This window comes from Chlorocebus sabaeus, chromosome 12, assembly GCF_047675955.1.
Source record: "Chlorocebus sabaeus isolate Y175 chromosome 12, mChlSab1.0.hap1, whole genome shotgun sequence".
Classification (NCBI taxonomy): Eukaryota; Metazoa; Chordata; class Mammalia; order Primates; family Cercopithecidae; genus Chlorocebus; species Chlorocebus sabaeus.
This window is the reverse complement of record NC_132915.1, coordinates 102,263,049-102,289,760: the sequence shown is the minus strand read 5'-3', so window position 1 is coordinate 102,289,760 and position 26,712 is coordinate 102,263,049. Positions and strand designations below refer to the sequence as shown.

General features: G+C 44.0%; 1 protein-coding gene across 2 annotated transcripts; it reads right to left on the bottom strand.

Moving 5' to 3' along the window:
* Positions 1-1,040: 1,040 nt before the first annotated feature.
* Positions 1,041-26,266, bottom strand: ZBTB34 (zinc finger and BTB domain containing 34). 2 transcript variants are annotated; one of them, XM_008006207.3, is made up of 2 exons: positions 26,191-26,266; positions 1,041-7,548 (listed from the first exon to the last, which is right to left on the bottom strand). In XM_008006207.3, exon 2 carries the CDS (start codon positions 7,536-7,538, stop codon positions 6,024-6,026), a length of 1,515 nt encoding a protein of 504 aa, XP_008004398.1. In that variant the 5' UTR covers positions 7,539-7,548; positions 26,191-26,266; the 3' UTR covers positions 1,041-6,023. The 2 variants fall into 2 exon arrangements, with proteins under 2 accessions (XP_008004398.1, XP_072878025.1); XM_073021924.1 differs by lacking the exon at positions 26,191-26,266 and adding an exon at positions 23,207-23,544.
* Between the last annotated feature and the right edge of the window lie 446 nt (positions 26,267-26,712).

The window sequence follows — 26,712 nt, the reverse complement described above, 5'->3', positions numbered from 1 at the left end:
AGTAAGCAAATTCATCAGAAGCCACTGCCTGACATTTCAGAGTCACCAGAGTCAAACTGGGGCTAACGAAGGCAAGTGGCTTGCTAAAAGTCACGGTCAAAGGCAAGGATGAAAGCCAGACCTTCAGTTATGCTAGCCCATGCACTTTCTCCATCATTCCCTTGCCTCCCTCAGGAATCCCTGGGTCCCCAGCTAGCAGGTGAAGCCAGTTCCTGCACAGACCTTTCCTCCTGTGCCCCATCTCACCGCCCATCTCACCCCAGAGGCCTGCTGAGAATTCGCTTAACAGCAGCCCTTACTATATTAAGGGTAAGGAGCAGGTCACCTCGCAGCCCCACAGGAGCTGAGGTCAATCTTGCCTGCATCCCAGCCAGACTGCCTTGTGCGACCCTTCGGGAGACACGCATTAGCTCACTCAACAAACACTGCCAAGTGCCTACTGTGGTGCCGGGTCCTGTGCTAAGGATACTCGAGGGAGAGAAAAGAGTTTATAAACCCTGCTGTCAGGGAGCCTCCAGGTTAGAGGAAGAAATACTAACTGAATCATCTCGTTAATGAACATCCAATTACAAACTGAAATAGGTGCTCCAGAGAGCAGGAACACAGTCCAACAAATGCTATGTTAGAGAGGCCTGACCTGGAGGGCTGCTGGCGGGAAGAGGGGCCCCTGGGCTGGAACCTGGAGGAGGAGGGGGAGTTAACTGGCTTAGTGGAGACATAAGCCTGTGCAACCCCACACTTTGTGGACGACTGAGCAAGGCATATTCTCTGCAGGCGCGAGGGGAAGGGATTCACCAGCGATTCATTCTGGGGGCGCCTGGGTGCAGACCGAGGCCGACAATGCAGTCGCCACACAAGAGGTCAGAAATACACTCACTTCTTTCTCTTCTTCTCAGCACGATAGTGGCACAAGAGCTTCTTAGGAAACCCTAACCTTTCAAAAACAGTGATTACAGAACCTATGACACTGCAGATGTTTGTCAGAGCCAGTGACACTCACCAAAGCTCAGGGGGCCCACGCAGAGGGAGACCACAGCACATGTGCTCTAGCAGCATTTTTATTTACAAACAGCAATGTCCATTGACTTTATTTATACCATAAAAAAGCCATTTACAAGCAAGAAACAAGAATTCAGAACAAAATTAAGCAGCACTGAAATATTCATGTCACAAATCTAAAACAAAGTGAATACAAGAGTAAAATATCATTTGAATAAATAGTCTTAAATTCATGCTATAAAATAATCCTTAATGGCAAGTTACTAGTTGATACAGCATCCGCTTAGCTAGCTTCATTTACTTCATATGGTGATGAAGTGTGGAGTTGTGAGGTTACCAGTTTATATTGCAAGATAATGACACTGTGTTAAGTCATTCAAATTGCTCAACCATTTATAACGGAAAAAAATGTTAGCCCTACTAATAAAAGTGGTGAGAGAGATGGTTTTCACATTAGGAAAATGGTCATTCTCAAACAAACCAGGTAAGTTTACCTCTTACAATAGTCAGGGCAGCAACCAAAGGCTTGGGCAGCAAGTCCAAAGGTTGAATTCACAGCATACTTGTCACTGAGGGGCAGCAAGAGGTCTGTGGACTGAATCTGCTACAAGGAGAGCCAGGCAAGGCTGACTCCAGGACTTGATCAAGAACTACAATAGCCTTGTCTGTGCCAGACCCAGGGAGGAAACCAGAGAAAGCAGGTTCCCTTCTGGGCCGAGAAGTCAAGCACTGGGCAGAAACAGTGGGAACACTCTGGCACTTACTGAAAAAGACGCATGTGACACGTGACAACCATTACAAATTTGGAACAATGTGAATGACTTTTCTGAACTTTTAGTTCAGTTGCACTGAGTAATATGAAATCTATGATTTATGAACTAGATAGTTTCATATAAAGAATTTACATAATTCCCCAATACTTTCATATATAAAATTTAATAAATAACCCTGACCAGTCTAGAAGCACCATTCAAGGGGCATGTGCCCTTGGAAAATAGTTTAGGTGTTGCATATTTGAGTCCCTTTCAGTGGAGGCTTCACAGGAAACCATTACAGAATTTAACAATAACGAGGACAACAACAACAAAAATCACAGTAACTAAGAGAAAAAGTTGATAAAATAAAATACATTGATCTCTTTAAAGTAAAGCTCATTCACATAGATGATATTCCCCCCAGCCCTTGTTTTGTGTTCCTGCAAATTTTTCCTAGAGTCTAGGCTGTAAGAACAAAAATAAAAACAAAACCACACACAAAATATGCAGGCCTATATATGGTCTGGGCTAAGGGAAAAACAAAGAGTTGGTTATATTTGCTATCATTAGAAAAGACATTTACTCATGCTCTGGAAGATTTAAAAATTATCAATTTCGTTCTACAGTATATTCTGCTCAACAGTGAACTGACAGTATCCTTTCTGCTGTTAAGAAAAACAAAAAAACAAAAACACCTAAACTAAAAAAAAAAAAAAAAAAAAAAAAACCCACAACTGCCAAGGCAGAGCCAATTGGTTGGGAGGCTTTTTCCACTGACCAAAAAATTAACTTGTCTCCATATACTGTATTTACAAATATAATTTCTAAATGTATTTACAGCTTTAGTAGAAATTAGAGGGTAGAGAACTGATTAGAATGAAAATAACTGTTTAAAACCACAAACATTAGTAAAAGTATAAAATTCTTTGTCTTCACAGTTTGTAATAACAGGCTAAGTATCTCTAGAAAAGGACGCTGTCACTGTCTTCACATTGTCTAATATTGAAAAGGTAGCTCAAGAAGAGACTCAATTATGAACAAGCCTATATGAATTCAGGATATATTTTACTGTAAAAGATTTCTTCACATATCACTTTATCTTAATTGATTTCTGCATCTGTTATAAATGAAACACCTAACCTAAAACTGTACAGAAATAGGGACTTTGCTTTCCAAAAAGAGTTGCTCTAAGGAGTTACACAGCGTACTTCGTCTGCGGAGACGTGAAGCGAACTTCAGGGAGAGAATGTTTCGGTTCTGTGGTCATGTTAATCCTCCTGACACATCCTCATGCGGCAAGGCACAATTAATTGCTGCTGCCCGATCTGAATGGAGTTAATCTCTCACCAGTCACGCCCCTGGGAAGCATGACAGTGCGAACGCTCAGAGAGGCTACACAGCTCCGTGTTGGCCTAGGCGCTGCCTCCCTCGAAGCCCTGCGGAACTTTACAGTACTGTGTTATGGCTTGAGAATTCATTCTTAACACTGCGAGCAGTGGAAAGGGTAAAGTGTTAGCAACACGAATGGGAGCAAGTGGAACTTGCAAAATGTGGAATCATGATTCTTAGAGAGAAACTCAATCAATTTTCTGCCCCTTAACAGTCCCATTACAATGTTTGAACCTGAACTGTACAATCAAAGCAATGGATATTTTTGTCAAAGACAATTTTGGATAAGTCACTCTTTGGTAAACTCAAACCAGTTAAACAGATTCACAAATACAAAGAACTCCATGTAAATAAGGTTAAGACGGACAATGCCAAGAGCCAGGACGCTGGAGGTGCCCGCACCAGGTGCCCTCCCTCCTCACTGTCTCTCATACCACGGAATGCTCTGGAGACCTCGCTGAAGGCCCCAAGCCTGAGTGAAAAGGAGGTTCCTTCCCTGAGCTTGACCTCTTATGTCCTTGGATTTGGGCATTTCTTGTCACAAACTTAATTTGTATCACAACACAAATTTTTTGCATTCAATTAAAAAAAAATCAAAACCCAACTTATTCATGTAAGGAAAAAAAAAATCACAAACATTTACCTGAAACCCCAGAACATATTTAAGTGGGTAAACACTTGGGGTCCAGCCTCCCCTTGAGGCACGCGGCTTTAACAGGAGTTGAACAAGTGCTTCAGGGAGAGAACAAACCCCTACTTAGGCAGTTTGACGAGGAAAAAGGCATACTATATACCCGATTTAGCAAAGGCCGCTCCTCGGGAGCAGCGGGATTAGAGTGTAATCTGTAGGGAGTTAACACTGATGTGTAGCGCAGCAGTTCACACGTGAACAGATCCTGTGTGCTAAAGAGATGCGACTGCACAGCTGCCACCCCTGGGGGCTATTACACACAAAGGGCTTGAATGACTTTTTTTTCTCAAAACAAAAAACAAAAACAAAAAAACAATCCACCATTGGTATTTTAAGAGCCAAAAAAGCACAGAAAACCAGCAAACATCAAATTCTGTATTCCTTTAACTTCTAGCCTCTGAGGCTGGTCCTTTGTTCGTTTTTCTTTTAGGTGGCTGCACTGTTCTCCTACGGAGGTGCACTGGTTGTGCATCTCAGACCCCAGGTTCTCAGTCAGATACCAGAACGCTGACATCCCACAGGCAGCCTGCAGCACAAACTCACCACCAAACCGCCTATAAAACTACTCTCTGCCAGAGTTTACAGTACCGAAGCAATCTTGTAAAGCCTGTTTGTGTATGTGAACACAATACAGAACTGAAGACATTTCCGAAAGTACTAATAAAACATTATTCAAATAGGACTCAGGTATCTTTTCATACAGTAATGTGTTTGCCAGCACATGCTTTTGAGGTCTCTTTTCAAGCTACAAACTCAAGAGAGGAAAACAATTAGAATTCATTATTACCATTAGATTTCACATTTTCTACAACTATACTGACCTAAAAAGACACTTAACAAAAATAGCACCACATGACAAAAAATGGTGACACACAGATTTGGTGACACACAGAATATCTTAGAGGGCTTTTAAACTGTGGGTTCTTTAAGCAGGAAACACTGAGAGAGTGGGGGAGCCACTGAGGCTCTCATTAGCACACACAATACTAAGATAGATATATTGCTTGCAATTCCCATAGAGTATAGCTTTACAAAAAGTACAAATTCTAAGTTCTGCAGTTTCCCTGGGAACTGCATGTAGAAAAAGTTGCTGTGCACCTGAACTGGCTGTTTGAAAAGAGAAAGGAAAAAAAAAAAAAAAAAAAAAAAAAAAACCACAACACTGCTTGGAGAATTTTGTAGACAGAACTACAAATCCCTTTCCTTAAGTGCGAGTGAGTACTAACTCATGATAGAGAGTGATTCGATTTAGTTACCTGGTATGTATGTTTCTACAGTACGGAATGAAGGTAGATTTGTAGGCCAGTAAAAACCTTGAAAACCACTGCTCCTTTGGGGTTGGCTAATATAACACTACACTATGTAAAAAGGTCAGCACCACAGGTCATCCAGCTTACCTGCTGGACAACTAACAAAAATTCCAAACGGTTTCCAACTAGAGTTGAAGAAATTTTATGGCATTTGGTTTATGTATTTGTTATGAAGCAGAGCTGTGAACACTGTGATTTGCTTTGCTTGCTTTTGGACACAATGATTAATATAAACCTACTAACATTCTTTTGTAAGGGAAATGAAGGGGCAAAACCCTAACATATTAGGTAGGGATGAGACAGACTCAGAAGCCCTGTTCACATTGTATTAAGTTATATATTCCTCTTACATTCACCTCAACCAGAATAAAATCAAATTTGAGAATGTATATATACTATATATATAATAATAGTTTTATTATATATATATAAATTGTCTAACTACCCCCTAAAAGGAATTTTAAATTAGAAAAGGTTACCCATTTGTATCAGCTGACGGCATCCTAATCTCCCTCCATGGAAGTGCACTGCTGCCAGCGCACACAACGAGACAGAGTATGCCTCTTGGCAGAGAATGGAGGGTCAACCAGTTGGCATAGCTAAATCACTGGCAGGTTTTGGATTAAGAGTTCAGCCAAAGAGGAATACTGTCAGCCTGTGTTTTCCCTGGATGCGTTGCCCTTCATGCTTTGAGCTCCTTCGGGGAGGGAGGGCAGGGGAAAGGATAAACACAACGAAGTGTTCCATCCAGAAACTTTAGAAAAACTGCCAAGAGACCAAGAGATTTCCAGATGGTTGGGAAAACCAAAGATTACAACAAAGCAAATCACAAATATGCATTGATTAATGTGCTTTGTTTGGGTGCACTTCTTTACCATCTTAATCGGGAGCATCAGACACTGTGTGAATTTCCATCCGGGAATCTAAGCCCATCTCTGAGGCTGATGCGTCATTTTCTAGTTTCTGTTCCACGTACACATCTGTTCTCTCGGGGGACTCAATGCGACTCCTGACTTCAGCGACGCCCGGGTGGTTTTTCCGCAGGTGCTGGTTGAGGGTACCTTGGAATGGAAAGCACTTGCCGCAGATCTCACAGCGGAATGGTTTATCATCTGTGTGGCCCCGGATGTGGTACTCCAGCTGGTCCTTCCGTGTGTACTTCTTCCCGCAGAACTTGCACACAAACGGGGTGATTCCCATATGGAGTCGCATGTGCCTGTCAAGGCTTCCTTTCTGGTTGAAGGACTTTCCACAGTAAATACAGATCAGCCTCTCATTGTACGGGTACCAATGCCCTCTCGCACTCCTCTCCCGGGGGCTGCTCTCATACCCGGGGTTGTTCATCATGGCTTCACTGTCAGAGCCCTGCACCAGGCCCTGCAGGTCACTGTGCAGGTGGACAGACAAGGCCCGCTTCTGGCGGGCACGCCCTCCTCGGAAACAGCTCAGCATGGACCTGGATGGGCTGGAATTACTCAAACTTCCAAAAGCTTCTGATACATTGGTGGGCTGTGAGGCTGCTTGGGAATAGGAGTATGCGTGCTGGAGCACAGAACCATAGGAGCCCACATTCACTGCCACAACTTGTTCCCCATCAACCATCTCAGTGTGGTACCCATCATCACCCAGGGAGGAGCTGTCGGAACAGCTGGGCCGGTCGGACTTCTCCATCTTCACTTTCACCTCGGTGATCTGGCTCTCCCTCACCAACAGGTCTCCTTGCTCATGGTCCCCCTCTATCTGAATCTCATACTCAGAAACGCTCCCACTGCTCCCGCGGTCTGAGTGCCCCTCCTCCTGTAAGCGGCTGCGCAGAGCTTTGCTGGGGGTCGTCTCCATCCGGAGGTCACTGCTTGCGGTGGGCTGCCGTCCCTGAGAGCAATATGGAGGAGAAATCTCCACTGGGTTGGCAAAGAAGCTGCTGTCTTTCACTCCGTTCCGACTCTCGGGATTCTCTTCAGCACCGACGGTAACAGAGTCAACATCTCCAACGCTGATTTTAGAATGGATGCTCTCTAGGATCTGCGTGCACTTGTCAATGACACACTGCATCTGAAGAAAGCTGGCTGCAGTCAGAAAACTGACAACATCCTTCAGCTGCAAGGACATTCTTCCAGTGTAACAAAAAGAAAGCAACTGCTCAAACACATTGGGATTTTTAATCACTGATATTGACAAGCCACTCATGGTACTCAACGCTGAATGGTCCCGGAAATATGGGGAGCTGGCAGCAAGGACTGCTTTGTGGGCTCGGAATGGCTGACCCTGAATGTGTACAATGATGTCACATAGTTTCCCCTGCAGGCGGAGTTCGTTTAGCTGGCTCAGAACGGTGCTGCTGTACTCGGGCACATCAAACTGAATAAAACTGCTGCTGTCCATTTCTACTGACATGAAGCGTACTCTGCGGAGAGAGAGAGTTTGCATCATTCACCAGTGACTCCTCACTAAGTACAAGTGGCATAAACACAAGCTTACAACGACAATACCATTGTGGCTATCAAACCTCCTAAAATCTACCTGAAGCATTCTTTCCCTTGTTTTAGTCTTTCATGTTTTGGTTAATTCACCAAGCGCCAAATAAACTAATGATCAATTAGCCTAGTGTCACCGTTGCCTAACATTCATCTTGATCAAAAGTAAAATATTTTACACAGAGTAGGACTATTTTGGCTCTGAGAAGTCAGTATTCTTTTAGGACAAATATTTCCCCATTTCAAGTACTTTTGAGGGTTTGAAGTACTTTGTGAAAAATAACTAAATTCAGGCCAGGCGCAGTGACTTACACCTGTAATCCCAGCACTTTGGGAGGCCAAGGCAGGCAGATCACTTGAGGTCAGGAGTTTGAGACCAACCTGGCCAACATGGTGAAACTCCATCTCTACTAAAAATACAAAAATTAGCCTGGTGTGGTCAGGCGCGGTGGCTCACGTCTGTAATCCCAGCACTTTGGGAGGCTGAGGCGGGTGGATCACAAGGTCAAGAGATTGAGACCATGGTGAAACCCTGTCTCCAGTAAAAATACAAAAAAAAAAAAAATTAGCCGGGCACGGTGGTGGGTGCCTGTAGTCCCAGCTACTCAGGAGGCTGAGGCAGGAGAATGGCGTGAACCCAGGAGGCACAGCTTGCAGTGAGCTGAGATCGCACCACTGCACCCCAGCCTGGGCGACAGAGCGAGAGTCCGTCTCAAAAAAAAAAAAAAAAAAAAAAAAAATTAGTCTGGTGTGTTGTTGTGCACCTGTAATCCCAGCTACTAGGGAGGCTGCAGCAGGGGAATCGCTTGACCCCAGAAGGCGGAGGTTGCAGTGAGCCAAAAGCACACCACTGTACCCCAGCCTAGGTGACAGAATGAGACTCCTTCTCAAAAAAAAAAAAAAACCCAACCAAACAAAAACAAAACTAAATTCATCTAAAAATGTTCTGCCTTACTTGTGTATTTCTGATTGGTATTTTTCAACTATGCAGCACACTGGATACAATAAATGGAGCTAAACCCTTTTCAGTATTACTGTCTTGATTTGTGTATTTGCCCTTCAGCTGTGCACACCTTTATATCTCTTTTGGGTTGGGCTGGTTTGGCTGAGACTTACTATGCTCAGTCTCCTTCAGTGCAGTATTATTATTATTATTATTACTTTTTTTTTTTTGAGACAGAATCTTGCTCTGTCACACAGGCTGGAGTGCAATGGCATGATCTTGGCTCACTGCAACATCCGCCTCCTGGGTTCAAGCGATTCTCCTGCCTCAGCCTTCTGAGTAGCTGGGACTACAGGCACCCGCCACCATACCCAGCTAGTTTTTGTATTTTTAGTAGAGATGGGGTTTCACCATGTTGGCCAGGCTGGTCTCGAACTCCTGACCTCAAGTGATCTGCCCGCCACAGCCTCCCAAAGTGCTGAGATAACAGGCGTGAGCCACTGCACTCGGCCAAGACAGTATTTTTAAACAGTAGTTATTTTAGACAACAGGAGTGAAAGGGTGATGGACACATCAAAAGGTGTGTGCCACAGCTGTGGCACACCTACAACAGGTTTCCTTCCTGTGGCCTAAACATCTGCAGCACCAGACTGCTCAGAACTACTTAAGTATATATAGCCCAGGCTCCATCCTCTCACCCAAACACAACAAAACCAGATCTAACAATTATATTTTAAAACCTGACCAACAGAAATGTAAATACCTCCTGAGTATTAGATCAGAAGAAAATCTAAATGGAATAAAACTACTTAGACAATGAGAAAACACATAAAATCTGGCTTTAGGAGTGAAGTTTACTCATGTCTTCAACTTACTTGAGAACGTATCTCCAAAAAAGAGATGGACAAATATATGATAAAGCAAACACAGTAAAAAGTTAACAATTGTAGAGTCTACATTGTGGATATTTGGGCACTTATCGTGAAATTCTCTCACCTTTTCTGTTTGAAGTTTTTCAAAACGAAATGTTGGGAGTTTTGAAAAAAGAAATAACAAAAAGCTGTAACAGGAAAAGTCAGTGCCTTAAGAGTTTTAATCATTAAACAATAAATACTAAAAACAAGTGAAATGGCTGAACTCAGGAGGTCAGAAAAGGAAAAACAAATGATGCCCAAAGACAGTAGGAAAATAACTAATACAGAAAAACAGCACATAATCACAGAGCGAATTTTTAAATTTCAAGACAAGACAACGTGCAACTAAATCTAAGACTCTCGCAGGAAAGGATCAGTTAAATGTGCCTAGTTCATGTCCGAACTTTTTTTTTAATCACATCAAAATTTGAGTTAAAACATTTTAGTCAAAGAGGAATACTGCGCCCTTATTTATCCTAGATTTATGATTGAAATCAATTTGAAATCTGTATGAAATGAACATATTTTTAGGATAACATAAATTGGCAGAACTAAATAAGAAACAGAAGTGCCAAGGCACAAATGATCTTCAGGCCGTTCACACTGTTCTAGATGCATGTAAAAACATTTAAAGCATCTCAGTTCATATGGCACAAATCTGATAGCAGAAGATGACAAATAGCAGAAAGAAGAAAACTGTCTACTTCATCTAAATAAATAGATTTTAAAGTCCTAACAGAAATGCTAGCAAATACAACCTATTAAAATAATATATTATGACCAAGAACCGCTGTTTCACAAATGTAAGGATGGCTACATGTTCAGAAATAAATAGACGAATATAATTTGCAACATCAATAAGTCAAGGAGAAAAACCCATATGACCAAATCAATATTATGTCAAAAATGCATGTGAGAGAAAGTTAAATGCCCTTTCAGAGTAAGGCAAAAATACTCAATAGACTAGAAACAGAACAATAGTTTCTTAATATAATAAAGTGTATCTACTACAAACCAATGGCAACATCATCCTTAAAAAGGAAACACTGCATATGTTGGTATACTTAATAGGGAAAAGGAAGGAAGGAAGGAGGGAAGGAAGGAAGGAAGGAGGGAAGGAAGGAAGGAAGGAAGGAAGGTAGGAGCAGGGGAATGGGAAGGGGAAGTGGAAGGGGAAGTGGAAGGGGGAGAAAAAAGGGAACGGAAGGAAGGGAGGGAGGGAGGGAGGGAAAGAAAAAAAGGAAATATGATGTCTGCATTTCCCAAAATGTATTTAGTAGAACCCAAGCCCAAGAGCTGGCCCCAATATCCTCACCTCCTAAGGATTAAAACACACATTAGCATAATATCCTATCTGAAAAGTCCTGCAGACAAGAATCCTGCTTAACTCAGCAGTTCGCAAACTCATTTAATGGTGGAACTGTTCTCTCAAGGTACACATATTAATATTCCCCAAGAATGAGTGTTCCCTGGAGCACACTTCAGTAAACACTTCAGTAAAGTCATTCCCATCAGTGCCTGGGAAGATAGACAAGGTTATCTGCCATCATGACTCTTACTTAACATTATTTTAGAACTTCTAGCCAAAGCAACATGACAAGGGAACATTAAGGCAAGCAGCCATTAAAAAAGAGACAAAATGACTATTACGTGCAGATGTAACATGCAGATTATTTACACAGAAGCCCCAAGAGAATCACTTGGAAAATGTTAGAATCAGCATCTACTAAGTGAAGGGTTTCAAAAAATTACACATAAAAAACAGGTAAGATAATGACAATAAGGTGCAACCAACAATATAGCAACAGGAACTAGAAAATACCTAGGGGTGGGGGAAGATAAGCAAAAAACAGGGTCAACAAGAAAAATACAACTCACTTTAATACGGACAAAAGCCTGTATAAATGAAGAGAGGGAACATGCTTCTGGCGGGATGATTCGATACTGTAAAGAGAGACAGTCTACCCCCAAAATTAATTTATAAATATAACATAGCCTGATGAAATCTTTTCTTAGAAACCTGACAAAATGATTTTAAAATTCATCTAGAACACTGTGGTCCAACATAAATATAAGACACTGCATGTGTAATTTAATGTTTTCTAGTAGTTACATTTTTTAAAAGTTAAAAAAATAAATTGTAGTTATATGTTATATAACCCAACACATCACTGCAGCATGTAATCAATATTAGAAAGCTGAGACATCGACATTCTTTTCACACTAGGTCTCTGAACTCTGATGTGTATGTTACACACGGCATGGCTCGGTTTGGACTAGCCACATTCCATGTGCTCAATAGTCGCATGTGGTCAGTGGCCACCAAACTGGATAGTGCAGATCTGGAATACTAAAGAAATGTTAGAAATAGACAAATACAACCGAACTTACAGATGTCAAAATGTATGACTGGGCTATAATTCATCGGCTAAGTATGTATTAAGTGTCAGGCACTAGGGATCCATCGGAGTTTTAATTCTCTCATCATAAATCATGATAAAAGCTATGAGATCTTTCACAATGCGGGAGTGGTCAGAGAAGCCTACATGAACAACTGCTATTTTAAATAAGAACTAAAGGACAAGTAAAGGTTAGTCAGATACATGTGGTATCAGGGTGCTGCAGGGAACCTGTCCAGACAGAAGGAATCACACGTACAAAGGGTTGGGGAGGAAGGACATGCTGGAAGTGTGTACACAGCTGGAACAAGGTGCAAGGGGCAGGACAGAAGCCACATGAGGTTGTCAAGGTAGAAATCAGACTGAGATGGCCTCATGGGCCATTTCAAGCAAGTAAAAAGGGGAGAATTACTGAAATAGATGCTGCTTAGAGAATTTGAATTAATAATAAATTTAGATACTTCTTCACAGCATACCCCAAAATAACCTCTAGAGGTTTTTCTAAGCACACAAAGATACCAGAAGAAATGCAGATTTAAGTACAGAAGAAATACAACTTTTATATATCTAAAAAATACTTTTTAGCAAAAAAAAAAAGATAGAAAACAATAAAAAATACTTAGAACATAAACAGCAGTCTCTCACAAATCAATAAAAGCCAAATGGAACAACTGAAAAAAGTGACTATGAACAGACGCTTTTAAAAAGAAATTAATATAGCCTTTGGACATAGAGAAAAAATGCTTAGGCCGGACACGGTGGCTCACATCTGTAATCTCAGCACTTTGGGAAGCCGAGGCGGGTGAATCATCTGAGGTCAAGAGTTTGAGACAAGTCTGGCCAACCTGGTGCAACGCTGTCTCTATTAAAAATAAAAAAATTAGCCGGGCATGGTGGCGGGCACCTGTAATCCAAGGTACTCGGGAGGCTGAGGCAGGAGAAATGCTTGAACCCTGGTGGAGGTTGTAGTGAGCTGAGATTGCACCATTGCACTCCAGCCTGGGCGACAGAGCGAGACTCCGTCTCAAAAAAATAAAAGAAAAAAAAATGCTTAACAACTTTATCAGTAAAGCAACATCAATATGAGGCCAGGCACAGTGGTTCACGCATGTAATCCCAGCACTTTGGGGGGCCAAATTGGGCGTATTGCTTGAGCTCAGGAGTTTGAGACCAGCCTGGCCAACATGGTGAAACCCCATATCTACTAAAAATACAAAAATTAGTAGGGCAAGGTGGTGGGCACCTGTAGTCCCAGGTACTCGGGGGGCTGAGGTGGGAGGATGGCTTGAGTCCCGGAGGCCAAGGTTACAATGAGCTGAGATTGTGCCACTACCCTCCAGCCTGGGTGATAGAGTGAGCCACTATCTCAAAAATAAATAAATGCATAAACATGAGACAAAATACTTCTTTCTCAAATTGGCAAAACTTATAAAAATGCAACTCAGCTGGCACCTAACAAATAGTCAAATGTCACCTATTCATCATAGCATTCTCATGACATGGGGTGTATAAATAGTGACTTTAGGAATGCAATGACAAAAGGAAGGTGGGTTCGGCCTTTTTAAAGGTGTGGACTGCAGGGCGAAAACCAGTACAGAAAGGAATGCAACACAGCATTTCTGAAATAGAATGTACAACTGAAAACAGCTTCCCAATGAGGCTTCCTTCTCTGTGTGGTTTTTTCCTATCTGCTTCGCAGAAGAAAGGTGGAGAACAACACTTGAAAGATAATCACTGAGAAAAGTGGAACACCACGATTAACACCTAAGAAAGGGATTCCATTTTTCCGCAATATGAGAAAGGAAGTGCTTTGCTCTCCTCTCCCTTACATTAACACTTCCTTTCCACAGTGACAATGAGATTCAAAGATTCCCCCCTAGAGCTGCTAACAAGCCACACTCTTGAACAAGAAGCTTCTAAATGACTGGCACATAGTGAACTTACAGTTAATTTCAGTCTGAGCCATATGACCAGACTAAAGGGAGAGAAACTCATCATCGATCACAAGTTCTACACCCCATGTGTGGATTTGTCAGGTCCAGTGATCCCAGGATAGAGGAGGTCAGAGCCTCTTATGTAGACACACTTCGAGTTCAAATGTGATCCTCTATCCCTCTGTACTGGCAGTTTTGCAACATGGGCTACTCACTGGTTTCTTGAAGGTCTTGATCTTCTCCCCTGTGTGGAATGCCAGTGGGTCTACACCTAAGTTAGATCAATTTTGAATTACATTTTTTTCTTAGAGACAGGATCTCACTCTGTCACCCAGGCTGGAGTACAGTGGCACAATCTTGGCTCACTGCAGCCTCAACCTCCTGGGCCCAAGCTATCCTCCCACCTCAGCCTCCTAAGTAGCTGGACTATAGGCACGCACCACCAAGCCCAGCTTTTAAAAAACTTTTTTGTAGGCCGGGCACGGTGGCTCATACCTGTAATCCCAGCACTTTGGGAGGCCGAGGCAGGTGGAGCACCTCAGGTCAGGAGGTTGAGACCAGCCTGGCCAACATGGCGAAACCCTGTCTCTACTAAAAATACAAAAAAAGAATTAGGCGGGCATGGTGGCGGGCGCCTGTAATCCCAGCTACTCTGGAGGCTGAGAATTGATTGAACCTGGGAGGCGGAGGTTGCAGTGAGCCAAGATCATGCCATTGCACTCCAGCCTGGGCAACAAGAGTGACACTCCGTCTCAAATAAATAAATAAATAAATTTGTAGAGACAGGGTCTCACTACGTTACCCAGGCTAGTCTCGAATTCTTGGCCTCACTCCGTCTCAAATAAATAAATAAATAAATTAATTAATTAATTAACTAATTTGTAGAGACAGGGTCTATGTTACCCAGGCTGGTCTCGAATTACTGGCCTCAAGGGATCCTCCCACCTTAGCATCCCAACGTGCTGGAATTACAGACATGAGCCACTGCACCTGGCCAATTTTTAATTAATTTTATCTTTAAAATAAAATATATGCATATGGTAGAACTTCAGATCATAGAACAGAAATAATAAAACTTTCCCCCAGCCCCTCTTCCCAAAGATAATCACTGGTAGGAGTTTTGGGGTATTCTTTCAGAGAAAATTCAAAACATCTATCAGCATAAACTGTTCTGTACCCTACTTTAAAGAAATGTATTTAATATATCTTAAAATCTTTCCGCCTTAATCTCAGCACTTTGGGAGGCCGAGGTGGGCGGATCACGTGGTCAAGAGATCAGGACTACTAAAAATACAAAAATTAGCTGGGCGTGGTATGGCACGCCTGTAATCCTAGCTACTAGGGAGGCTGATGAAGGAGAATCGCTTGAACCTGGGAGGCGGAGGTTGCAGTGAGCCAAGATACCACCACTGCACTCCAGCCTGGCGACAGAGCAAGATTCTGTCTCAAAAAAAAAAAAAAAAAGAAAAGAAAAAGAAAAAGAATCTTTCCATAGCAGCACATACACATTGACCTATTTTTTTCTAACTTCATAGTATTCCATGGATGGCTATATCACAACGTACTTAACCAGTTCCCAGTTGATACTAAGATAGCCATTATAAACACAGAATGTCACCCCACAACACACACACACACCCCTCAGCTACATCTGGCTTTCTTATGTAAGTAAATCTGTAGTCTCAACTTCTAGCAGAATTGTGGTAAATTTTTCATTTCAGTTGATAATGCCAATTACCCTCTAAGAGGCAACAGCAATTATCCATTCACAGGGAAGGGCCTGCTCCCCCATAACTGTCAGCAATGGGTATCGAACCTTTTCACTTTTTCAGCCAAACTGATAGGTGAAAGATGTACCTCATTGTTTTGATGTGCTTTTTTTTTTTTTTTTTTTTTTTTTGAGACAGAGTCTCACTCTGTCACCCAGGCTGGAGTGCAGTGGTGCAACCTCTGCTCAAGGCAACCTCCGCCTCCTAAGCTCAAGCAATTCTCCTGCCTCAGACTCCCTAATAGCTCAGACCACAGGTGCAAGCCATCACACCTGGCTAATTTTGGTATTTTTAGTAGAGACAAGGTTTCACCATGTTGGCCAGGCTGTTCTTGAACTCCTGACCTCAGGTGATCCACACACCTCGGCCTCCCAAAGTGCTGGGATTACAGGCATGAGCCACTGCGCCTGGCTGCATTTGTTTAATTATAAATGAGGTTGATATCTTTTCTCATGTTTAATGGCAATTTGTCTAAGTTTGTCTTTGAACTGCCTACTCATATCCTTTGCCCTTATTTGCCTTTTTTATTAATTTGTCAGAGCTCTTCGCAAATTAAGGAAATTAGCCTTTTGTCATATGTGCTGCAAGTATTAGATTTAATTGCAATCACTAAATGGCACACTGACGGAATTTAAATTATTTTTCATACATTTATAGGAAATATTCACTCAATATCAATCTCTTACATACAGAAAACCAAAGGGAATTCAAAGATGAATAAAAGTCCCAGTCTTGTAGTTTGATAGAGGCTTAATGCAGATTCCTCCCCACTCAGAGAGAGATGGGAATGGAATTCACTTCTGATAATGCAGAGTAGTGATTTATATGTTTTTCATTTAGATTAAGTTTGCAGCTGCCTCAGAAAACAATAATGAATTTGATTATTCCACTCACTAAAACCATCAGAACCAGAATTCTTTAATTCAGGAGATTAATCATAGGTGTTTCTGTCACATTATTCTAGGCAAAAAACCACACCCAAATTAGACATTTACATTGCTATTATTTTAATTTAAAAAAACAAGCACATACAAGCTGAATTTACTTTCAGTATCATTAATACATATTTTAACAAAATTTTGTTTTTGTTTGTAAAAACTATACTCTGGGGAAAAAGTGAAATACTTCTTTTAAAAAATACACATGGATAGGACTTTGCTGAAATGGTTTTTTGGGAAGTTCAAAATTGTCACCTTCTCAACTTCTTCACAGGTCTCTTCGGTTCACTCAATCAATGGAAAGACAATCTTTCTGCTCTTTCAATTTCTTTAATTTCTTACTTCCGAATTCTTACTTTCTTACAAAGAAAGAGAATAATTTCACACCTGTGGAATAGCTTTCACCTCACACACAGCCTCTGCCGTGATCACATAAGGCCACCACTGGTCTCCCGGGTAGCTTCTGGGAAGGACCACCTCTGATGTGGGCAGGACCGACATTCTCCTACTTCCACGCACCCAGTTGCCCCCACACCAGCCTGGGCAACTATAAAAGGAGATGACTGCCCCTGCTGCCACACCCCTCAGCCTTCCCCCTTTACTTGGCAGAGTCACTCCACCACCATCATCATCCGTGACCAGCTTTTACTGAATGTGTGATACATGCCAGGCGTGCCGTAAAGGCTTAGGATGCAGTATGTCTCTGAATCCTCCCAACCTGTCCCTTAAGGCAGGTACTACTGCCCCCATTTTAAAGATGAGGAAACCAAGCAGTTGACTTTCCCAGGACCCTTCAGAAGTATGTGCATCCAGGCCCCCACACGACAACCCTTCATCCCTAGCAAGCTTGCCCCATGTTACATTCCTGCCCTGGGATGGTGTCAAGGAAAGGGATGGAGATGGGGCGGGGGGTGCAAGTGGGCACACATCCTCCCTATTGCTGCCCAGAATACAGAAGGGCAAATGAGGGCATTTTAGTAATATACATCAAGATTATAACTGCATATTCACTGTGACCAAGCAATTTCAGCTGTAGGAATTTAGTGAAGCACCCTCTTTGTGGAGCAAAATCTCCCTCTTTTCTAGACCAGAATCACCGGCAGAGGTAAGAGTTACGAGGAGAATAATGTTCCAGGCGGGCCCCTGCGGCCACCAGGTATCATGCCCTCCATATTCACAGCTATGATCCCCCTTTCCTCCTCAGAGCCCCGGACCCTGGCTCACTCTACTTGCTTTAAATAAAAAGCTATCTTTACATGCGAAAGCCTCAATTAATTAGAAACCACAGATCTAGGGCTCAAGTAAACCGGTCCTTTTGGTGTTTGAAGGTGAAAGTCACAGAGAGCAGATGCTGCCAAGAAGACACAGGGTTCAGCCCAAGTTCAACAGAATTCAAAGCAGCATTGAGACCGGCGCCCTGAAAGCAAGAGCAAACTGTGAGGGGCCCTCCAGGACTGACCAAGCAGTGACGAAGCCAAGTCTGAAAGCACCAGAGGATGGCAGACAGGGAAGCCAACTGCAAAGGGGAGCGCAGCTGAAGGCGAGCAGCTTTGGGAGACATGAACACACACTGTGGAGTGACAGCCGGCTGGGCAACCAGAGCAGGAGGCCACTCACACAGTGAGGCACTGTGGGTACAAGCCACAAAGAGAGCGGCACTGCCTGGAAATGACCGCACGAGCCATCCTGGGACACTCCTCCCACAGACCTGGAGTCCAAAGCCAAAGCGAGGGCTCTGGAAATAAGCACGCATGGCTGCGCTGAAAAGAAAATTAAGGTCTGATGCGAGACCATATGACGACAGGCTTGGTAAGTAATGCTGCTTGACATCTTCGCAAGATCCCACTCAAAAAAGCTACAGAATCCATCACTGCGCCCATGCATCAGCACAGCAAAAGGCTGCTCTGCAACAACACACAAGGGAGAGATAACCCCAATCCAGGTTAACGCATTTTACCCGAAGGGGCTTAAGAACAAAAAGCCACTTGACAAAGACAGGAAAAGCAAGTGACCATCATGTCACATTCATGGCTGATGCTGAGAAGGGTGAACAGAAATCAGTGACTCAAGCCCCTGCTCTTCCATTCAGCTCCTCGCCCTCACTGAGTTAATAAAAGAGGCAAAAAGGCAATAACTGCCCTTATATGTAACATTAGAGGGTCACATAAAATACCATGGCCCACCAATGGCAAACACAGATCCTCTGAACTTGCAAAGGTGTCACATGTTAATTAATTTCTTTTTTTTTTCTTTTTCTTTTTATTTTTTGAGACGGAGTCTCGCTCTGTCGCCCAGGCTGGAGTGCAGTGGCCGGATCTCAGCTCACTGCAAGCTCCGCCTCCCGGGTTCACGCCATTCTCCTGCCTCAGCCTCCCGAGTAGCTGGGACTACAGGCGCCCGCCACCTCGCCCGGCTAGTTTTTTGTATTTTTCAGTAGAGACGGGGTTTCACCGTGTTAGCCAGGATGGTCTTGATCTCCTGACCTCGTGATCCGCCCGCCTCGGCCTCCCAAAGTGCTGGGATTACAGGCTTGAGCCATCGCGCCCGGCCTAATTTCTTATAAAGCACCAAGGAATGTATGGAGGATCTTATTACTTTCCATTTAATGCCATTCTATTCCTATGCCAGTATTTTAAAAAGATTTATCACGAAAAAAAAAAAAAAAGAAAGAAAACTTGGGTGAATTTATTTATAATACTGACATAAAGGCCTTTCCAAGCATGACATAAATCTCAGATGCCACAAAGGCAAAGACAAATACATTCGACAACATAAAAGTATATGACAAAAAAAATACCCCTTCTCCCCAAAAGCCAAAAGATAAATGATATACTGAAGAAAAATATATGCATATTTGACAAAGAACTACTTTCCAAATTCCTTAATTTATAAATCAAATTAGGTGACATACCCAAAAAAACCCTATGGGAGAATGGGCAAAGGATACAAACAGTTCAAGAAAAAAAGAAAAATGACAAAAAAAGAAGCAAAGATGCTAAAATTTACTTCTGATTAAAGACGTTTGAAATACAAAAAGAAAAAATAATGAGATACCATTTTTAACCCATCAGCTTTGCACACAGTTTACAAGAGCTGGCAAGTGTAGTCCTGAGGAATGAATAATTTGGTAATATCTATCAAAATTTAAAAGGTATTTACCATTTGGTCCACAAATAACGGGGAGGAATTAAGCCTGCTAACATACAGGACCTACAAAAGTGTAGCAGGAGATATATAATGAAAATAACCACTAAGAATTTTTCTTTGCTATAGCAAAAAAAAAAAAAAAACCCCAAAGGAAACTGGTTTCAAAAAATATAATCGACAATGAAATACTATGCAACTATTAAGAGTGGGTAGATGTATATGCCTTGATACGGAAAGAGCACTAAGATTTGGCCAAAAACAGCAAGATGTAGACTAATATGTATGTATATATGTCACTCCCTTCATGTACATTTTGTAAAGGAATTATATTATGTTGCTTGCTGTATCCATTCTGGAAGGAACCATGTGGTACTATTAATGGTGGTCACTGTGGGGAGGGACTAAGGACTAAGGAGAGGGAAGGGAAATAGACTTTATACCTTTGCATTTAAAAAATCAAATAACTGTATTATTCTCACTAAAAGTTTTTTTTAAGACATGTAGGTTAGTACCTACAAATATATAATTTTTTAAACCAAAGAATCTAGAGGAGAAAGATGGGCTGCAAATGGATAATTATTATATCAAGCAGACAGTTATAGAGGCAGAAACAAAGAACTACAAGGAACAATACAAGGCTGATTACTCTTGACCAAAAAGATTTTTAAAAAATCAAAATAGAACAAAGGAAAACTTCATGGAGGAAGATATTTTTGAACAGGGCCTTGCATTTCAAAGGGAAAAGAAAGAACACTCCAGACAGAAGGAAAAGCAGGAACAGGGCACAGGGGAAAGCAGACAGACGGCGTCTGGGGTAGAGCAGGCAGCAGGCAGTGGCCCCGGCTCAGGCACAAGGAAGGCCATGGAAGGAGAAGGCCACAGTCGGAAGGTGGAGGGTCTTGAATACTCAGAGAACTCAAACAGAATTCTGGCGGCAGAACCTGGAGACTGAGGCATGATGTCTACTTGGAGGCCACGTAGCTCAGCCAGGACAAGCTGGGCTCAGGTTTTCCACAGGGTCGTGGGAAACATGGGGCTGCAGCTAGAGAGAAACATCAGACCCGAAGACACTGATTTGGGAGTGACCATGTACTGACTGAGGATTGTTGTGGTAAGATGAGGTTACTCAGGGAGGAAAAAAAAAAAGAGAGAAGGCTGAGAATAGAAAGGGTGTTTGCTCCTAGAAAAGAGGAATGGAAACAGCACCCGATGAAAGGGGTAACATCCTCACCTAGCCCTCTCCTCAAGCCTTTCCACTGACTAGTTTTGTTTTTGTTTTTGTTTTGTTTTGAGACAGAGTCTTGCTCTGTGCCCAGGCTGGAGGGCAGTGGTGCGATCTTGGCTCCCTGCAGGTTCAGGTGATTCTCATGCCTCAGTCTCCCGAGTAGCTGGGATTACAGACATGTGCTACCCCGTTCAGCTAATTTTTGTGTCTTTAGTAGAGATAGGGTTTCACCATGTTGACCAGTCTGGTCTCTAACTCCTGGCCTGAAGGGATCCACCTGCCTCAGCCTCCCAAAGTGCTAGGATTACAGGCATGAGCTACTGCGCCCAGTCCCATTGACTAGTATCTTTAAGTAAAATTCGGCACCACGTATTCTGTTAAGCTGTGAGGAAACTAAACAATGGAAGACTAATGACATCCTCTCACACTGCTGACCCATTCTGCAGAGAACCTAAAAATAAGAAGGGACTCTCAGATGCCATCTAGGCGAAGCACCCACCTGGGCCTTAAAACCTCTACAACTTCCTTGGATAAAGCCTTGCAACTGTCTCCATGTATCAACAACCAGAACAAAAGTAAAAATGTAAAAGCTGAACAATGAGAAATGTGCCGATTCTGTGAGACTCCTGGCTTCTGAGCTTCCACTCCTGGCGGTGAGCTCTCTGAGGGCAGGGACTGCGTGCCCAAAGCCCAGCAGTGTGTCTGGGGCAGAGAGGCTCTCAGTACATGTCAGCTAAAACGAGCTAGTGGCTCAAGATCCATGGACTGCCACTACAGCCGCACCCTCAGCTCTGAACTTTTCCTTCTGGAGACCCCAGAGATGCAGGATAGTCTCTGCCAACCGCAAAATCTAGCAAGGTGGCTTATTCCAACCTAACCCATAAACACTCTAATTTGCTCCACAAGATGCTACACTTTGTTTAAAAATATCCAGTTACACTTCCAAGAAAAGAAAGGAAAGTTACAAATTTGGAAGTTGTTTAAGGCACCAGGAGGTACCCATTATTCTCAATCAAGATGCTCATGATTCCAAACCCAGATTTGCACCTGCTGGCTTCAGTCACTTGCTGATACCTGAGACACAGCTCAAACTAGGCTTTCTCTGGCAGGCACTGGAAACCTGAAGATCCCTAATTTTCACTTTCATACGAAGTCATTAAAAAGACCACAGATTGAAGCACTGCAGACAAAAGTCATGGTAACAGAAGTAACAATTATTAAAAATAACTTTTCTAGGTATTTCTGCCTGGGTCTCGATTAAAACCAAAATTGAGCTGTCATGAGCTACAATCGAATCTTTTAGAAAGCAGTAGTCAAATAACACCAGGGCTGCGTGAAACATTCTGGTGCTACTGAAACCCAATGCAAGAAAAAAAAATAAATAAAATGGCATTCTGTGATGGATATTCATGAAGCACTCATCCTAATTTAAAAGAAAACAAGTTTAGAGTTCTTACTGCATTAATTCATGTGAGCCTGAAAGAACATTTTTATCCAAACTGTTACATTTCCTACCAAGGCGTTAACATTCTCCAGGTCTGCTCAGATACACTAATTCCAAGAGGGTGCGATTTGTCTTTTAGTCAATGCAAAACATCATCAGAAGCTTCTTCTGAGCTTTCCAAGCAGGAGAGGAATGGCCTCTTTAATTTTACTAACAATGACAAGGACTAACCGTCAATAGGCTCCTACTGTATACAGTATGGTAAGTAAGCTCTTAGACTAAGAGACACTAAGAGACTGCAGTTATCCCCATTCTACAGATGAGGAAGCAAACTCAGAGAAGCTGAGAAACTTACCCAAGGTCACTCAGCTAATGACTGGCTGAGCCAGGATTTGGACCAAGATTTGTCAGTCTCAGACTCAGAACTATTATCTCTTACAAGATTTTAATCCAGGCATACTGATGAGATGTAGGATTTTTATTGGTGCTGGATTCTTACTGATTGACTCCAAGTAGAAAGAGAATTCTCACTGAAGGATGTTCCACCACACAGACAAAGTCAGGCTGGATCTGACACTGTGACGATTAAGGGGTCACAATATGTTGTACCTCAAGTGGTCTGCAGCCATTTCTTTGCAAAATGTCCATGATTTTTACTTCTGTCAGTGAAGTAGGCAAAAAGATGTTTCATATTTTAATCATTAATTGAGAGGATTTGTTTCAGATAAAAGAATAAGCTTTCTTAAGGCAAAGAATTCAAAAATATTAAGGCACAGCATCTTATCTGCTTACTGCTAGCTAGCATTTCAGGGGCACTGGCCCTGGAAAATACATTAAGTCCTGCCTCTTATGACAAAAGGATTAGAAAAGCTCACCTGGACTTGCATCCTTCCATGAGGTTTTCCTTGCCATCAACATCAACCAGAAAATAACCATTAGAAATTTAACTGCGTTCAGTTGATGACCTTCACTAAGCTAAATTCAGCAGTTTGTCAGCTACAAAACATTAAATAGACACAATTAAGAAGTTTGGAAAACATTAAGCAGAATTTAAACTACAGTAACATGAACATTAATGGGAATAAAACATAAAGATGGCATTCTAGATTCATGATACTGACATTTTAGACAAGTGCTTCAAAAGGCAGGCAAAAGTGGGGGGACACAGAGATGCAGAAACCCAAAACTCGGTGGATATACAGTTCAGTGGCTGATCACTTCTTCACCTTGATAAATGTACACCCAATAATGACAATAACAATAATGAAAATGTGCTAAGCAGTTACTAAGTGCTGCCCATTTTTCTACTTCATATAGAAGTTCATATACCATTTTCGTTTACAGTTCACAGTCACCCTATGAAATGGATTTTATTATCCTCCACACCGCAAATAAGAAACGGAGGCTCAGAGGCATTAAATTGCTCATCTTCACAGAGCTGGGAAGTAGACTTGCCAGGATTCAAACCCATGATTCCAAAGCTGCTGTTCTTTCCCCACAGTCTCCGAATGAAGAATCACATGACTTTTCTCTTTTCCCATGATCAGAGGGGAACGTTTTAAAGTTTCAAAGATTCGTTTTGTGCTTTCTACACCCTAAGAGGGCAAGCTGAAAACATCCACCTTGAATGGTAGTATTACATATCACAGAAAGTTGACAAAAACAGATTCTCCTTAAAAAAAAAAAAAAAAAGGTAAATTACAAAACAAAACAACAAGTTGTTTACCAACAAAAATCAGGAAGTATTTGAGTACTTATTATAGAAGTCCAGCCCCAGTATTAGACACCATAAGGGCTCCGAAAGGAGTATTAAGACACAATGCCCTTAAAAAATCTCCCACTCCAGCTGGGACAAGAACAAGTTCAACAGCCAAGGAACAAGTGCTGAATCCGAGTGCCACAAAGCCATGGGGGCAGGGAAGTCAGGGAACACCCACTGGAGGAAGTGTATCTTCAGCAGGGGCTGGAAGGAAGTGAAATGGAGAATTTGCACAGAGAAAAAGGAGGTCAGAGCTTCAGAAGGGGGAACAACAGAAGCAAAGCCCAAGAAACCGTAACTAACTCAGTTCTGCAGGGAGAGACTTGGAGAAGCAGAGAACAACGTTCAGGTAGGTGGGGTGGGGCCAAACCATGGAGAGTCTTGAAAAGACAGGGTGGGCGGTGGCTGGACACACCGTGGCAGGCAAGAGGCCACTACTCAGCTTTGAACAGTGGTATAACTGCCATGGCCTCTTAACTGATCTCCTGGCCTCTAGCTTCTTCACCAATGCCTTCAGTAGTTTCAACTTTGACCTAGTGTTCGAGTTCTTTGAGGAACTAGCCGCGGCCCACCTCTCCTCCTACTTCCCTCCTGTATGAACCCTTCTCTGCCAGGAGACTGGTCTATTCACGAACTCCATAGGATCACTGGGCCTGATTCCTCTTTTCCTATCTGAATGCTACTCATCCGTTAACACCGGCTCAAATCCTGCCTCCTCACTAAGCCCTCCCTAACCACTCGGCCTACAGTGACCTCCATCTCTCCTTCTTAATTCTACAGCACACAGCCTTGTCTCATCAAAATTACCTTCTCATAGGTAATGTCTCAGCACCCTGTGTAAAGCTGCTTGGAGACTGTAAGTGTGCCTTCTACTACTTTCCCACCACATGGAACAGCATCTTGACATTTAATAAGCAAGCAAGCACTCAACTATTTTTTGACTTCCTATAGTAAGTTTGGCTTTAGCATAAAGGAAGGATGGGGGAGGGGGGAACCTCTGGAGTCAGAGACCAGCTAAGAAGCTGTTGCAATAATCCAGATGTGAAGCAAAGAAGGCCTGGACTAGGGAACAAAGAGAAAATGGGCAAATATAAACAACAAAAAATTCTGCATGCAAAAACTCGGCGGAATGTGATTAACTCCTACTAGGGACAAAAGCAAGGGATGAATGAGGATTAAGGTGAGGTTTAGAAAACGCTTCTTGAAATCATTTTAAAGCCTGTCTGAAACGAAATGCAGTAAGTGGCTTAAAAAGTCCACACTGACAAAGTCTTCAGCGAAACTGCCCAGTATCTTGAACCAGGGACAGCCCTTCCAATTTGAGACATACACGGAATGGCAGAGCCAGAAGGGTTCTTAAGAGAGTTAAATGAAACCCTCAATGATCACATGGGGAAACTGAGTCCCAGCATGGAAAGGACTTGCGGAACGCCTCCAGACAGAGACTCCCAGACGAGTGCCGCCCTGAAAGCACAGCCACTTGGCCTAGAAGGGCACTGTTTACACCCCCGGTCAGCCCCAGCCCAGCCCTCCGCAATGGCAGGACCAACTGAGCGCGAGTGACCATGGAGACGTCTGGGGCCAAGCGCAACCCGTCGCCGCCGCCTGTTTACCTGGAGAAAGGCTGTGGCGTGAGGCAGTGGCTCCGTGGCAGCCACCCGAAGGGCCGACCCCCTGCCCGGCCGGCTCTCCAGGGAACTCAACCATCTGACCTCCCTCCCCGTACAAAAGGGAGCGCCCCCAGGGCTAGGGGCCCGGAAGCTGGGGATCCCAAGACGCCCCGGGTGGAGGCTGGGGAGCCCAGGGCAGCTGCCCGAGCGCGACCCTCGGCCGGGCCAGCGGCGCCCGGACTAAAGACGGAGCACAGTTGGCCCCTCGGGGGCGCGCGCCTGACCCCAGCAGGTGCCCGGGCCTCCGGACCGCGCCCGGCCTCGGCTCCCGCCCGCGCCGGCCGCCAGCCCGCGGGACTGACCAGGCGCGAAGGCTCCCGCCCCGCCGCACCCAGAGGGAGCCGGACAGCGGCCCGGGGACTGCCCCCCGCCCCGCCGGCCCCGCCCGCGCCTAGCCCGCTGCTCGCCGCCCCCGGCCAGCGTGCCTCACCTGCGCAGAGCGCCGCGCTCACATCGCCCGCCCGCGGCGCCCCCTCCGCCGCCGCCGGCGCCAGGCCCGTCCCCGCCGCTCCGGCTGCCGCCCCAGCCCGCGCCCCCCGCCCCCGGAAGCGCTTCCCGGCCCCGCCCCCTGGGCGCCCGCGCTTCCGGGCAGGCGCCGACCCGGGTGGCGGCGCTGCGAGGCGGACCTCTCGCCAGGGGCCGGGATCCTGAGTCCCGCCCGGTTGTCGTCCCAGAGCCTCGCCGTGGGCGAGCGGCAGCCTTGGTCTGGACCCCGGAGTTTCGACTCCAGGGAGCGGCGTCGGCTCTGCCTTCCGCCCGCGCTCTCCTCGGCGCCCCCTGCTGGCGGGAGGAGGGGGGCGCAGTGGGGCGCGTTTCAGGGTCTCCCGGAATCGAAGCGGGTGGGAGAGAGCCCAGGGCCCTCGACCCCCCAGCAGTGGGGGCCTGCCCCCATCCCAGCCCTCTGTTCCAAGACCCTCGCTCCTGCAGCTCTTCAGGCTCTTGCCACGCACCG

Bases quoted from the DNA above. Each gene is read 5' to 3' on its own strand.
- ZBTB34 (XM_073021924.1), bottom strand. From the start codon at position 23,226: ATGGAAGGATGCAAGTCCAG. The intron at 7,549-23,206 runs GTGAGCTTTTCT...CTCTCTCCGCAG, and splicing joins ATGGAAGGATGCAAGTCCAG to AGTACGCTTCATGTCAGTAG.